Source organism: Phacochoerus africanus, chromosome 2 (genome assembly GCF_016906955.1).
Source record: "Phacochoerus africanus isolate WHEZ1 chromosome 2, ROS_Pafr_v1, whole genome shotgun sequence".
Classification (NCBI taxonomy): Eukaryota; Metazoa; Chordata; class Mammalia; order Artiodactyla; family Suidae; genus Phacochoerus; species Phacochoerus africanus.
The window spans coordinates 593549-609568 of record NC_062545.1 but is presented as its reverse complement, the minus strand read 5'-3'; the positions used below and the strand labels follow the sequence as shown (position 1 = coordinate 609568).

At 52.8% G+C, this 16020-nt stretch overlaps 1 protein-coding gene across 21 annotated transcripts in view; it reads right to left on the bottom strand.

The window, feature by feature from the left end:
• Nucleotides 1–16005, bottom strand: part of WDR27 (WD repeat domain 27) — a 140470-nt gene extending 124465 nt beyond the window's left edge. For 9 of the 21 annotated variants that reach the window (XR_007133471.1, XR_007133470.1, XM_047769702.1 and 6 more), the window contains exons 1-3: nucleotides 15898–16002; nucleotides 7390–7585; nucleotides 1234–1372 (exon numbers count right to left, since the gene is read on the bottom strand). Coding sequence is in view for 18 of the 21 variants with exons in the window: in XM_047769702.1 (XP_047625658.1) it covers nucleotides 1234–1372; nucleotides 7390–7578 (328 nt within the window). In the remaining 3 variants the exon portion in view is untranslated. Of the gene's footprint in view, nucleotides 1–1233; nucleotides 1373–7389; nucleotides 7586–15819; nucleotides 15874–15897 lie in introns of those variants that run through there. The other 12 variants (XM_047769709.1, XM_047769707.1, XM_047769711.1 and 9 more) reach the window with 7 other exon arrangements.
• Between the last annotated feature and the right edge of the window lie 15 nt (nucleotides 16006–16020).

Here is a 16020-nt window from a genome sequence, read left to right as displayed (position 1 = left end):
CTAAGCCACGCCGGGTTTGTGTCTAATCCTCACTGTGTCTGCTTGGGCAGGCCACTCAGGGTGGCTGCTCTCTTGCTCTCTGTACATCCCCCCTGCCGGACCGGCGCCGGCGGCACCTACGCCCCCCACACGGCCGTCGCCCCCCACACAGCTGTCCTGTGTCCTTGCCCCGGGTCCCAGCTGGCAACTGCTCTTCTCAGAGGGGTGGTGAAGGATGCATCCCTCTGATGGTGTCCCTGGTGTCGCACGAGCCAACCTGACATAACCCCCTCCCTTGGGGAATAAAGCCTGCCACCCCGTCCTGCCTGTCACCCCCCCCCAAACACATACACAGTGGGATGTGGCTCCAGGACAGGCTTCAGGTAGGCACCTCTGATGCCTCTGTCACTGACTCCAAGGTCTTTCTTGGCCCTGGAGCTGGGCAAGCACAGGGCTTGCAGGCCCGTGGGGGTGAGAGAGGGTCCCACCCTCCCTGCTGTCCGTGGGGCGTCCGTCTCCCCCAGCACCACTGGCTGAAGAGGCCTCTTCTCCCTTGCCGGGTCTGGCCTCCTCTGTTGACTGGGTGAGCACAGTGTGTGGCTTTATTTCTGGGATTTCCGCCTTGTTCCGCAGATCTGGCTGTCTGTCTGTGTGTCCCTATCATGCTGGTTTGATGCCTGCAGCTCTGCAGTATAACCTGAAGTCAGGGCCTGATTCCGCAGCTCTTGGCTTCCTTTCTCCAGATGGTTTCGGCTCTTCAAGGCCTTCTATGTCGCCATACGAATTTTTAAACTATTTCTTCTAGTTCTGTGACCCGCCTAACTTTTGGACTTTATCTGGCAACCTCTGCTAACATCGCTAAGCTCCAGCCCAGACGCCGGCTCTGCAGCACCACGTGCCCGCAGGGTGTGCCCCTGCAGGGCCCCCCGCCCCACGCTGTCACTTTACCACGGTCTCCGTGAGGAAAGAGTATTTCACCTTCTCTGCCTCCTTGCAGAGCTGCACCAACAGCACTGACACCAGAATAAGACCATCTTAAGATGAACATGAGTGAATGAACAACATCAGCCCCACACTCTGCAAAGGTCGGTGGAGCTGAGGGGCCTGCTCTGCGTCCCACACGCCACATCCCCTGAGACCTGGTCTCGAGGTTAAAGGATCAAAAATGATCCAAACCCCTCGATGTCCCCGAGTCGGTTTAACAGCGAGTCTCTCCCACGGCGCTTTTTTAAGATGTTTGAAATATTCCTTTACCGTCGAGCATTTTCTCTCTGCATTCGCCCAGGTTCCACATCATGACGCGATCCCGGGACGCAGAACAGAGCAGGAGCGGGTGTGCGTTTCCAAAGGCCACTGCGGTGACTGGACGATGGTGTCCTCTCAGGATGAGCGGCTGAAGAAAGGAACAGAAACAAGAAGATGACAGCTTGCAGACAGCACTGAAAGGATAAAAGAACGTAACACAGCCTCGTCCTAAGACAGGAAATGGACCGAGTTTTCCCAAGCTGGTTACTTGGCACACTCGCTCCCGCCTCGTGTGCTCAAAGTCCCGCTCACACACACCGTCGCTCGGGCCCACCAGGTCACGGTCGCTCGGCACCACGAGTGCACACACTGGTCCCGGGACCCGGCCGACCTCTTTCTCCCGCTTCTTCCCTGCTTATTAATCAGGCACATGCACCCTGCACCCCAGTCCATGCCGACGGGTCCCTGCGGTGCTGAAGCCAGGAGCACAAGGGAGGTAACAAGGATTCGACGAGAGGAGGAGGCCCGGGGCGCTGGGGACGCGGGACACGGTTACGAGACCGCTGGCACGAGCGAAGCAGCGAGACGAAGCTGGAGGCGGGGGGCCAGGGTGCGACCACCTGACAATGACAGAAGGAGCCTGGATGGAGCTCAGGGAGTCACGGGCCATGCGCACCCGATTTCTCCTTCAGGAACGTAAATTCCTGCAGGTTCGGAAGGGAGACCCGCCGGGGGATGCAGCTGAGAGCAAAATGTTCCCAAGGAGACACAATAAAGGCTGGACCTAAGGTGGCAGAAACGGAGCTGGGAGGTGATGACCCGCAGGCTGAGCGGAAGGGCAGAAAGGGCCAAGTGAAGAGAAGCAGTGCCACGTGGAAACCCCGGGGGCCGACGGCGCAGGGCGGCGACGAGACACCCAGGGAGGAGGGGCCGGGACCCGCGTGCACGAGGGCTGTTTGGTCCCAAGGACACGGAGGGGCTTTCAAGTCGACCGCAGGTGGGCAGCGCGGGCCGGTGGGAAGGGGGTCCTTCCGACGGGAGCCCAGGCGGGTCTCCGCGGCAGCCTGCTCATCTGCACCAACCTCCCAAGGCGAGGGACAAGAAAAGCTGGACAATCTGACAACGACAACAACAGTTTTTAAGCCATCAGAGAGCAGCAGAGGTGACGAAGGAGGAAGACCCGAGGAGAGAACCGAGGGGACAGGTGCCCACCCCGCGGCGCCCCCGGGCAGATGTCTATGGAGTCAGCGCCTAACGATCCCGGGAAAGGACGGCGAGGCGAGATGTTTATGGGGCTTCCTGGAGACGCTGATGGGGTAAATGGTGTAACCAAAGGCAGCACTTTGAGAGCACAAACAGAAGTATCCTACTGGGAGAAGAGCCAAGAACTCTCTTCTGAGAACAGACCCAACAGCCTTGCAGCTGAGGAACCCGAGGGCCAGACCCAGGAGAAGGAGCAGCGCTGAGCCCTTGGCCCTGGCGGCGCTGGGGTCCCCTGGACGTGCTGCGTCCCCTCGGCCCTGGCGGCGCTGGGGTCCCCTGGACGTGCTGCGTCCCCTCGGCCCTGCCGGCGCTGGGGTCCCCTGGACGTGCTGCGTCCCCTCGGCCCTGCCGGCGCTGGGGTGCCCTGGACGTGCTGTGCCCACAGCCAGCCAACTATCCAAAGCAAACATAAGTTCCTCTGGACGAGACGAGGCTAAGATCACAATGGAGCCTCAAACTATCTACACATTTTTTTTCAAACGTCATGTCCAGTAATCGGGCAAAAACAATCAGGCCCCGAGACCATTCAGTCCAAACAAAACGGAAATGAGATGATGGTAAATACCCAGAGGCCATTCCAGTGGCCCTGGAACCAAGCCGGGACGGACCCAGAGGACAGCACACAGTCACTGAGAGGTCATTCCCTGTGTTCAAAAAGTTAAACAGAGGCACAGAATATACATTAAAATAAGATTCAATTCTAACTTCGAAAGGTGAAAACTAAAATGAAAAACACACCGAGCAGGATTAAAAGCAGATTCGGTATTGCAGAAAGAAAAACGGATGATCTGACTGGCCTCTGTCTATTAAAGAAGATGAATCAATAATGTATCCCCTTCTAAAACAGAATGCACCAGGCCAAGATGGGCTTACTGGTAAATTCTACTAAACACTTAAGAGAGAAATCAGAACCAGTTTTCCAAAATTTCCTTCAGAAAATAGAAGAAATAAGAGGAAACCCTTCTTTTCAGAAGAAACAGAGGGAATATCTCCTTACTTTCACTCTCTGAGCCAGCATTTCCCAAACGCCAAAACCTGACAAAGACATGACAAGAAGAGAAAATCACAGACGACGGAGCTCCCGTCATGGCTCAGCGGTTAACGACCCCGATCAGCATCCAGGAGCACGCGGGTTCAAACCCTGGCCTCACTCAGTGGGTTAAGGATCTGGCGTTGCTGTGAGCTGTGGTGTAGGCTGGCAGCTGCAGCTCCAACTGGACACCTAGCCTGGGAACCTCCATATGCCACGGGTTCGGCCCTTAAGACAAAACAAAACAAAAAACAAAAAGACAAACCACAGACATACAAGACATACCTATTATCCAAAATACACAAAGAACTCTTAAGACGCAACAAGCAAATAAACCCACTTTAAAAATAAGTCAAAGCCGCTGAGACACTGACCCAGGAAGATATGCACATGACAAGCCAACATAGGAAGAGCACGTGTCATCAAGGAAATGCACATTAAAAGGACAAGGTACTACTACACACTTGCTAGAACAGCAAAAATCCCGAACACTGACACCACCAAATGCTGGTGACGACGTGGAGAAAAGGAAACTCTTACCCTTTGCCGGTTCAAGCGCAGAATGGGGCGGCCGCTTTAGAAGACGGCTCGGCACTTCCTTACGAAACTAAACCACTCGTGCCGTACGGCCTGCAATCCCCCTCCTTGGTGTTTACCCGAAGGAGCTGAAAATTTACGTCCACACAAAAATGTGCACAAAAGCGCATGTTTATAGCAGCCTTATTCATAGTTGCCAAACCTCGAAGCAAGCAAGCAAGAGGTCCTTTGGTAAGTGAATAAACTGGTCCATCCAGACAACAGACTAGGATTCAGCACTAAAAAGAAATGAGCTATCAAGCCACGAAAAGCCACGGAGGAGCCTCGAACAAGTGTCACTAGCGAAAGGAGCCGGCGTGAACAGGGCACTTACCATGGGATTCCAGCCTCTGGCAAAGGCAGACCGACGGAGGCAGGAGAAGAGCCGAGGGTCCCGGGGGCGGGGGGAGGCGCAGGGAGGATGAATAAGCAGAGCTCGGAGGAGGCTCAGGGCATGAGACCACCCTGCAGGACGCGGCAATGGGGGGTACGTACCTTTACGCATTTGCCCAAACCCCCAGAGAAGGTTCCACCCCCAGAGTGAACGTGAAGGTAAACTACAGGCTCTGAGTGAAAACGATGCCAGGGAGAGGCTCCCTGTGGCCACAGAGGTACCACTCACCCCAGAGCGGGACGGCGATCGGGGGCTATGCCGGGGGCGGGCCGCACACAAAGTTCAAAGGAAAAACCTCTGCACTTTCCCCTCCACTTTTCTGTAAACTGAAAACTGCTCTTGAAAAATGAGTCTCCAAGTGCAAAAGGCACGTAAAAAGCAGACTGCAAAAAAAGAAAAGTACAGCCAAAGTTGCCTGGGATAAAGCATGTCACTTCACAGTGTCAACGGAGTCGATTCATCAAAAAGACATAAGACACTACACATTCACACGCTTAGTAACTGCGCTTCAAAGCACACGGAGCCAACAGGCGGAAAAGAAACAAACAAACTCGCATTTAGAGCCATCATTTCAATATTCCTCCCTTGATGATGGGCAGAACCGGGGACCGAAGCAGAGACCTGAGGAACACCGCCAACCAACTGGACCTGAATAAAATTATAAACCAAAGACATGCAAATATTCACTGCAGCTTTATTTATAATAGTCGAAGTGAAAATAACCTACATGTCCACCAACAGGGAGGCTGTGGCTCAGCAGTCGCCAACGCAACCAGTATCCGTGAGGACATGGGTGGGGAATCTGGCACTGCCATGAGCTATAGTGTAGGTTACAGACTCGGCTTGGGTCGTGCGTTGCTGTGGCTGTGGCGTGGGCTGGCAGCTGCAGCTCCGATTAGACCCCTAGCCTGGGAACTTTCATATGCCTTAGGTGTGGCCCTCAAAAGCAAATAAATAAATAAATATCCACCAACAGGAGCATGGATAAACAATTTACAGTACATCCACACAATGGAATACGATGCAATAATAAAGAAGAAGAGTTTTTCCCTAAAATACCATAGGTACATCTCAAAATAATTACTGACTGAAAGAAGCCAGACAAAAAGAGTAAAAACTTGTCTGACTGCACTTACACAGACTCTAGAAAATGCAAACTAACACAAAGCTTATATTTAGAATACATAAATAACTCCTTCGAATCAAGAGGGAAAAGACAAGAGAATTCAATAGCAAAAAGGTGACAGACTGAACACACATGTCACAAAAGAGAATGTCTCAATGGCAGTTAACATGATCGAAGGGATCACACCTCAGGAATCAGCAGGGAGTTACAAGCTATAACCAAGAACACCATACTCAGCAGAAGGGGTCAAGTCAGAAGGACCAGGTGTAAGTCAAGATGTGCACACGGTGCTGCAACCACCTTGCAAAGCTTGGCGTCATCTTTCCAACTGAAAATATGCATATTCCCAAGACTGGGCAACTGCGTCACCACTGGCATCAAAAGACACACAGAAGGATGTCTGTAGCAATCAAAACATGGAAACAAACCAAATCTCCCATGATAGTAGACTGGATAAATGTGGTCTGGCCATACAATGGAATACTACACAGTAATGAACATGGAAACAAACCAAATCTCCCATGATAGTAGACTGGATAAATGTGGTCTGGCCATACAATGGAATACTACACAGTAATGAACATGAACGATGTGGACAAATCCCATAAACATAACAGCAAGTCAAAGAAACCAGCAAAAAAGACTGTACAAAGCATGATACCATCCACACCAAGTTCAAACACGAGCAGCAGTGAGCCGCTAGCCAGAAGTCAAGACAGCATTACAGCACCAGTGACAGGACGCCAAGCTGGATGCCGCTGCCCAGATGTGTTCCTCTATTACAACCACTCATGTGCACTTAATCTTGGCACACATTTTCCCAAGTGTTTTATGCTTAATAAAAAGAGAGACCAAGCTGGAGATCTGAATGTGGAAGTCAGCTCATCAGTGCAAGCTGTGTGGAAGAAACACATGAAAACCTCTCTTGATGGGATGGGACGAAAATCAAAACGCAGGTTTCCCTTCAGTGATGAGCAGCCTCCACTTCAGCAAAGACTGATGGGGAGTCTACCTGAAAGTTGGAGAAAACCTCCACGCAAATGCAGTTTTGCTTCATAAGTACTGTAATCACTACCCTCAACCTCGTAAAGCCCAAGTGAAGACACAAATTCCCCCAAAACCAAAACCTCTGAATTCACTTTCTAACTTTTTACGATAAAACCCATTTTCAAAAGTATGTAGATAACTATGTAGTCATGAAATAAGCTTTAAAAAGACAATCGGTGTCTTAACACTTTGTTCGTTTGATTAAAGATTCTGCAATAAACACAGTAAACTTACTTAAACACTGTATGAAAAATCGGTAGAAGTTCAACTTGCCTGGCCTGTGTTAACATGAACCTTTTCTTCCTTCTATTCTTACTATATAAGAAATAATATAAACGAAAAAATACTGTTATATTAAATACTTCTTCTCAAAAAGAAATTTTACATAATTTTTAAGTTATTCAAATTTATTTTTAAATAAAGTGATTTATTTTTCAAAAATGAAAACTTGATCAGTTTTGTTATGTTAGCATTTCTCTCCCAAGGTTGGCAGCTGTCTCCACAAAAGCCAGCAACTCCCAGAAGCATCTGAGAAGCAGGGCAAGGCTCTGGCACTTGACAAAAAGCCCAGGTAACTTTTCTAAGCGTTTCAGTTGTTCTATTATAGTTGATTTACAATGTCCTGTCAATTTCTGCTGTGCAGCAAAGGGACCCAGCCATACAAATAGGACTGGGTATAGCTCCCTGTGCTGCACAGCAGGGCCTCATCCCAGGTAACTTTGCGGGCACCTGGTGGGAAGGGTCCTGGGTGCTCCACACGCAGAGGGCATCTCCATCTAAGGGGAAGGCACAGTGCTGCCGACTGCAGGCCAGGTGGACGTGGGACGCAGACTCCGTGGATTCCACCACGTGTGTCTCCACAACGATCTCACCTCCGTGGCCCTCACTCGTGGAGAAAGTCTCCCGTGGCTCCTCCATGTTCAACCTGGAAACACCAAATACATGTAAGAGGACCGTGGTTACAACACCGAATGCAGACAACAGTCTGCTGTGTATTCGCAATGACCAGTACGACCACACCTACTTACCCATCTCCCCTCCCTCCTCCCAAGAAAAGGATATCTGCTCTATATCAAAAAAAAAAAACATCAAAAATGAGCAGAAGCTCTAAACAAACATTTCTCCAAAGAGACAGACAGATGGCCAAAAAGCACATGAAAAGATGCTCAGCATCACTAATTATCAGAGAAATGCAGATCAAAGCTACATGGAGGTATCACCCCCCCTCACACTGGTCAGAACGGCCATCATCAAAAAATCTACAAACAATAAATGCTGGCGAGGGCATGGAGAAAAGGGAGCCTCCTACCCCGTGGATGGGAATGTAAACTGGTGCAGCCACGGTGGACAACAGTATGGAGGTTCCTCAGAAAACGAAAACTAGAACTACCGTATGATCCAGCAATTCCACTCCTGGGCATCTATCCAGAGAAAACTGTAATTTGAAAAGACACATGCACCTCTATATTCACTGAAGCACTTTTAGCCAAGACATGAAACCACCTAAATGCCCATCAACAGAGGACTGGATAAAGAAGATATGGTACATATATACAATGGAATATTACTCAGCCATAAAAAAGCATGAAATAATGCCATTTGCAGCAACATGGATGGACCTAGAGATTATCATACTAAATGGAATAAATCAGACAGAGAAAGACAAGTATCATATCATTCTACACTAATCTGTAGAATCTAAGTAAAATGATACAAAAGAATTTATTTATAAAACAGAAACAAAATCACAGATTTTGAAAACAAACTTATGATTACCCAAGGGGAAACCTGAGGAAGAGGGGTAAATTAGGAGAGTGAGATTAACATATAACACGCCTCTGTATAAAACAGATCATTAGAGGACCCACCGAACCGCACAGGGTGCTCAGCCCAGGATTCTGCAACAACCTACATGGAGAAAGAATCTGAAAAACAACGGATATGCATGTATGAAAACTGAACCGTTGCTGTACAAATGAAACGAACACAACACTGTAAACCAACGATACTCCAACATAAAATAGAAATTAAATTTTAAAAAAAGGAAGGTCAGCTACAGAACGGCTGACAAAGTGGTGCACAAAGGACCGGAGTGTCCCGTCGCCAAGCTGGCTGTGCGCTTCAGCCTGGAGAGGCCACGTGGGCCGAGCAGCCGTGAGGACAGACGACTGGGGATCTGAGCCGCAGACTCGGGCTGGGCACCAGGAGGGGAGAGCGGAGGGTCCCCGGGGGAGCCGGTGGCCAGGTCACCACTCAGCAGACCCAGAAGAAGGGCTTGTCCACAAGCTCAGGCCACCCTGGGAATCCCGAAGCCGCCCACCAAAGGAGCGAGACGGCCATCAAGAGGCCACAGGTCATTCTGGCAGCCACGTGCAGGGGTCCTGGTCAAGAGGGCCTGGGGGGGGGGTGAGTTCCCGTCGTGGCGCAGCGGAAACGAATCCGACTAGGAACCATGAGGTTGTGGGTTCGATCCCTCGCTTGAGGATCCCGCGTGGCCGCGGCTGTAGCATAGGCCAACAGCTGTAGCTCCGACTCGACCCCTAGCCTGGGAACCTCCATGTGCTGCGAGTGTAGCCCTAAAAAGCAAAAAAAAAAAAAAAAAAAAAAAAAGACAAAGAAAGGAAAAGAGGGCCTGGGTGGGGAGAGGCCTCAGCCCCGGGATCCAGCTCGAGCACCGGCACAAGGCCCTGCGAGGACGAAGGTGCCCGGTCCTCTGCTCCCGCGGAGGCCTTCCCTGTCCCCAGGGCCCTCTGAGCTGCAGGGCCCTTTCCCAGCCTCCGAGTCTCCAGGCACGAAGCTCAAGTGAGCGTCAGTTCCCTCCTCTCTCTGCCCTCACCTCCGACCCATCCCTCAACACCAAGCAAGCACCGACCCTGAAGATGCAGTCCGTCCCGGACACTTAGAGGATGGGCTGCCCAAGTCGCAGATGCCCCTCGGGTGGGAATCCCAGCAGCACAGCTGCGGGCAGGCGGCGCTGCCGGGCAGCGTGGAGCAGGGACGCGCGGGGCCGGGAGGCGCGTGGGGCGGCCCTGGACACTGGCTCCAGGATCTGGTCCTGCTCCCGCCTCTCGGGCGTGGTGCCCTCTGCCTCTGTCTAGGTTGAGTGGAGACAACGGCCTATCTCCAACTGGAAAGAAGCGCCGTCGGAGACAGCGGGGCGGGACGGGACGGGGGACCTCAGCCCGGGGATGTTCACCCTCAGAGGGAATAGGTGGGGCCCAGCGGGGGCTCCCAGGCAGCCTCCCCAGGAGAGACATGCGGCCCTAGACCGCCCAGGCCACCTGGGTGACAGGTGGGGCTGGAGTCACCTCCCAGCCTGCAGGTGCAGGGGTCACAGTTTCACAGGATACCTAAAGTAGCTGTTGAAAATAACCCCGAAGGCCCTTTCAATGGCAGGTGGGCAGAAGCCCACGTCGTAGCACCCGTCTGGCCGACCCAGGCCCAGGGAAGCAAAGTGAGGAGACTCTCAGAGCACGGTCAGGCCCTGTGCTCCCCGATGGCCCACAGAACACCTGTCTCTTCTCTGGAAGAAATCAGGGACCTTTCAAGACTTCAGAAGTCTGCAACATGTGGAGAAAACGAAATGTGTTGAATATATATATATATAAATATATCTGAAATTGCTGCATATGCAACTGCCCGGGCTAGGGGTCTAACTGGAGCTGCAGCTGCCAGCCTACACCACAGCTCACGGCAACACCAGATCTTTAACCCACTGAGTGAGGTCAGGGATCGAACCTGCGTCCTCAGGGATACTAGTCAGGTTCGCAACCTGTTGAGCCACAAAGGGAACTCCAAATGTGTTGACTATTTTAAGGCACATTCTTCTCCAAGTTATGAGTTGGTTTTATTTATGTATTTTACCTTTGCCAAGACACAGCAGTGAGTGCCACATAAAGAGTAGCTACAGGTTTCAAAGCTACCGTGGTCTGCTTCGTGGGTTTTAATTGCAAAGTCCCAGAGCCCAGCAGGGGCTGCGCACAGAAGCAGCGGGTAAACGTGTCCCAAGGGACATGAAGTCTCTGCGCCTCCTTCACTGTGTTTCGAAAGCGCAGCACCGTCCGCGGGGACAGTGCTCGACTCGGAACAGACGCGCAGCCCAGGGGCAGCGGGACCAGGGGATACAGAGGCGGGGAGCCAGAACCCCTGGTGGGGGGGGGCGCCAATGGCAGCTGCCTGCCCTCCCAGCCACGGTCCCAGCAGAAGGCAGGTCCTGTCACCTGACCTTCCTGAAGGGCGGTGTCCGAGCGGTTCAGCCACTTCTCTGAGCCTGGTGACACAAGCTCCAGCTCAGCAGGACAGGCGTGGGCACCTCGCGTCATCAGAGGCGCCTTACCTCCTCCTGGATGAGGAGGCAGCCTGCAGGCTTGGCCTACGGGCCGGCACCTTCCGCCCGGAGCCCCAGCACGGGGCCAGGGTGAGACGGTCCTCGCGGAACCTGTAATGTAGGCACGGGCGCAACCTGTCCCACGTGACTTTTCTGTGAGCAAATTAAAACAGTCAAATAAAATTTTCCCAGAAAATGGACTTTTTTCCGCCATCTCTAAAACTACCCAGCAAGCAGGCAGATCTGAATTTTCCGGAGGCTGAATGCTACCAAAGGACACAAAGGCAGACTACACACAGCTGGGGTGCGCGGCACAGCCCCAAACCACAGTCTGGAAGATCAAGCTGGGCTGGTGACTAGAGTGACGCGACAGCTGGGCTCCGGGGCCCCCGAGACCCGCCCTGACGGGGACCTGCCCTGACGGAGACCTGCAGGGGACGGGCTCACGCCTGCACATTCCCAGGAAAGGCTTGTCATCAGGACTGGCCCAGGGCGGCTCCTGGGAGACCAGGTGACAGGAGTGAGCTCGAGGCCTGAGGCCCTGTGCGTAGGCACCAGCTAGACCACAACAGTTCACCCGAACGAAAGAACGGTGGTTTCGGGCGAAGCCCGTTTGCCCAGGTCGGGCGGGGGTCGGGGCAGCGGGGATGGGGCACGTGGGTGGTGCCTGCCAGCACAGCTGACGGCGCTCACGCTGGAGCCGGCCTCCCCCCTCTGCTGACCCTCTGCTGACCAGGCCTTCTCTGCAGGAAGCCCTGCCCTGAGCACAGCAGCTCTGCTGAGACCCCATCAGGGCCTGGCCAAGAACACCTGACAGCCAAGCAGCCTCTTCACGCCGGTGAAAACATCCACCGACCTGGTTCCGAGGTCTGGCGGCCCCTGCTGGGTTCTCACGGAGCCCTTTCGGCTTTGCCTCTGGAGCCACAGAAATGCCGCGAAACCACCGTCCCCGTCTCTCTGGAAGTTGGCGCAGCCGAATCCAGGGAGAAGGTGCCGCCTTCTGCGCAGGCCCTGTCCCGCAGGCGGCACCCTCGTGCCACTTTCACCACGACGGAGGGCACCTCACGGAAGTACCTGGTTACCCGCTTACTTGAGCTGCTGCCCGGTGAGGGCCGCCTGACCAGGAGCACCAGGCTGGGCTGCTGTGCGAGCAGGAAATGAACTTTTACTGCGATGAGCACTGAAACGCGGGACTGTTGGCAACAGCCTCTGGCTGGACTCACGAAGAAGCCAGCACCTCGGCAACACTGCAGGATGCTGCTTAGTGACGGAGCCGCAGGCAGCGCCCAGAGACAAATCCAGGAGGCTGACGGCTCTGGGTCCACGGCACGCAGTGACTAAACATTTGGTTAAATTCTATTTTGTAACGACCCAGAAGACACAACCCACTCACTGACCCCGTGGCCCTCAAGGAAATGCCAGTGGAGAACCAGCATCTGCAGCCACCACATCGAGTGGTAGATGAGTCGAGCAGAAACAAAACGTCCAGAAGCCTGGGGACCTCAGGGGGAAAGTGGGGTGCCGCTGCCAGCTCTGCTGAGATGGGTACCAGCAGGACTCAGCCTTCCAGAAGACACCAGATCAAGCCTATGGTTCCACAGAACTGCCACATCTCAGCCACTTGGTTTCAAGAGAGACAAGAGAGCAGGTGCACACGAAGGGCCAAGCACAGGATGGGGGCAGAGCTGCAGGCCAGCACAGGGACGAGCACAGATGGGAGCCAGGAGGCCACAGAAACACAGAGTGACAGGTAAGGACAGAGCATCTGGGCCCCATCTTCACAGCTGCAGGAGGGGGACCATGGCAGCCCCCTGCCCACGAGCCACTTCTGATGAGGCCATGGGGGGAGAGGCCTGAGCGGAGGACCAAGGGCTTCAGAACACCACGGACAGGCCCCTGGCCACAGAGTCAGGGTCTCCCTGGAAGCCCCTCCCTTGCCCAGCCAGCCAGGTTTCAGCACTGCTATGGACCAGTCTCCCCTAGGAAGGGACGAGTCTCTGGTGGGAAAGCAGACAGCCCACCTTTCAGTTCCCAGGTCACTGAGCCAGCAGGAGGAGGGCCGGGCCCGGCCAGGCCGGGAGCGCTCTGGGTCGTGCTGGAGCTGTGACCAGGCAGTGCCTGGGGGTGGGGGCTTTTCCCTGTGGGCTGGAGACATCCAGCCTCCAGGAGGGCGGCATTACAGGACGACCTCCTGGTCACCAAGGAGGTCCCTTTCCTTCCGGAAACGACATGACCCAGCATCCCCTGCAGCTACCTGCCACCAGGTGGCTGAGCTCTGGCCAGGGCAGCAGGAGCAGGGAGCATGCGGCCACTGAGAGGTCCAGCCTAGACAACCTCCCACCGGGCTCCCTTCTCTCCCCGCAGGCCCCAGAAAAGGGAGACGCCCTGGAGGCCCAGGGAGGAGGGAACCACAAGGGGGAAGAGGTCTCGGAGGGGCAGCCGGGAGTGCAGAGGAGTGGGGACTGGCTCCAGGAGACGCGGGGACCTGTGGCAGGAGCCACGCTGCTGTATAACAGGGTCCTTTGCTACAGCCAGCAGTCACCGATAGAGATTAGCCAATGCAACGAACCCAAAACACGCAAACAACGCAGCAACGATGCATCCGGCGCTCCCCTTTCTCCCCTGCTCCTTGCTGTGCCTCCTCTGGGGAAACTCAATGTCAGAGCCCAACAGGTGCATCGCAGGAACCAGTCCGAGGGGACACACTGCACTCAGTGTTCGATAAGGGTCTGGTGCATCTGACACTGCGAAGGCACTCTGAGAAAATGCAGCGCCAAGTGCCTGCTAGAGAAGCTACTGTTTTGAAGTTAAGTCAGTAAATTTTACAAGGCAGAGAGCAATCCCAGGCAGCAGCAGGCTGTGCAGTCAAGGTCATGCATTTGCTACAGCAGTGCATGCAAACTGCACAACATTAGGAAATCCATACAAGAAAAAGCACAATTGTTCTCTTTTTCTCAATGGGCACCTCTGTTAAAACGTTAGGCGACTCATTCTGTTTTTTTCTTTGTATATATGTATGTATTTAGAAAGAGAAAACTACTCCCTTCTGATCAGAAAAAAATCATAATCTTTCTCTTTTGGCAGCTAAGCCAGCCAGAAATGTGCTGTTTTATTCGTGAGTTAGGGAAATACAGAACGGTAGTGAGTCAGCAGGTTAAGCGCCATATTAAAATAATAAATCGCACCATAATTAAAGTACACCCAACGGCTTTTACTCTGCAGCAAAAGAAAAGTTCTCTACTTTAGCCAGAAGAGGAGACAGGTCCTAATTCTAGCTCCCCTGAGGGCAGAGCTAATACAAAATGGAGAAATGGCTGATAACAGAGGTTTGGGAATGCGACTGATTTACTCAGGCATTCTTATGTTTTTAAGTCCTTTCCTAAATTATTAAATATTTTAAAAAGTATTACTACTCTTTATGTTTAGCTGCTTTAATTTAAAAAAAAAAAAAATTTGATACCCTCTTTCTGTTGGCCAGGCTGACAAAATCCTGATTTTATAAACCTTCAGTTCTTGAAACACAAATTGTGTACTTTTAAGCCAGGACTTGTTAGGTAAGCATAAATCTGATTACAAACAGCAGTGACTGTATGAAAGTTTTAAAGCCATTTACTTTTCGATGATTTAAATCAGATCCAGATGTATCCCTATGTCCTACACGCACTCCCTTTCTTGACAGGAAAATGAAGTGGGCAGTTACACTTGAAAACCCCCAGGGGGAGTTCCCGTCGTGGCGCAGTGGTTAACGAATCCGACTAGGAACCATGAGGTTGCGGGTTCAGTCCCTGCCCTTGCTCAGTGGGTTAACGATCCGGCGTTGCCGTGAGCTGAGGTGTAGGTTGCAGACGTGGCTCGGATCACGCGTTGCTGTGGCTCTGGCGTAGGCCAGTGGCTACAGCTCCGATTCGACCCCTAGCCTGGGAACCTCCATATGCCGAGAAAGCGGCCCAAGAAAATAGCAAAAAGACAAAAAAAGAAAAAAGAAAACCGCCAGGGTTCAGTGGGGGCATCACATGTACCAGACGCTTCTTGCAGGAGGAAGAGAGGAGACCCACTGGTGACACCTCCATCAACAGCCCAAACCAGTGACCAGCGTGGATGCAGCTGCTCCCAACCTCAGGCGAATCAACCCGCCAAAATAATCAGCCCTAAGACTGTCCTGCCTCTTTTACAGGCAGCAAAGGTAACGATTCCGTGTGGGCGACATGCACAGTTCTTTAACCCCACACACGGCAATCTCATTAACAGCCTGACCAACTCACATTTTGCAGCTACTTGGCAGAGTTCAGGTTCTGCAGAAAGGGGCACAAGAGCCATTGCCTGTTTTTTTAATTTACACTCCAACCGGTTTTCACAAAAGTGATACTGCAAGTTCTACAACGAAACACAAGCCTTGTAACCAACACAAAAGTGTGGTACGAAAATGCGCATAATCTTTCTTAGGATATTTTTCAGTGGACAACGGGTGCCCATTAATTCCAAATTAACAAAATAAATCCTTCATATAAATACAACTCCATTTTGAATCCTTTTAGGAGCATTTCAAGAAGTACCATGTTCTTGGGAGTTAACGAATCCGACTAGGAACCATGAGGTTGCGGGTTCGGTCCCTGCCCTTGCTCAGCGGGTTAAGGATCCGGTGTTGCCATGAGCTGTGGTGTAGGCTGCAGACAGCGGCTCGGATCCCGCGTTGCTGTGGCTCTGGTGTAGGCCGGTGGCTACAGCTCCGATGAGACCCCTAGCCTGGGAACCTCCATATGCCGCAGGAGCGGCCCTAGAAATGGCAAAAAGACGAGGGGAAAAAAAAAAAAAAAAAAAAAAGGAAGAAGTACCATGTTCTTAAGAGATACAGGAGAGGTTAACAGGTCCCCGGACGGGTTAACGGCCCCTCGGGTGCACCGGTTTCTCACCTGGGAACCCTCGGGAGCTGACGCTAGCCGGCCAGTTTGGCCGCAATCCAGCTGAGCCCGGAGCGCTCAGGCGCTGCGTCCCGCCCCCGTCGCCATGGTTACGCCATTCTCGCGAGAACCCGG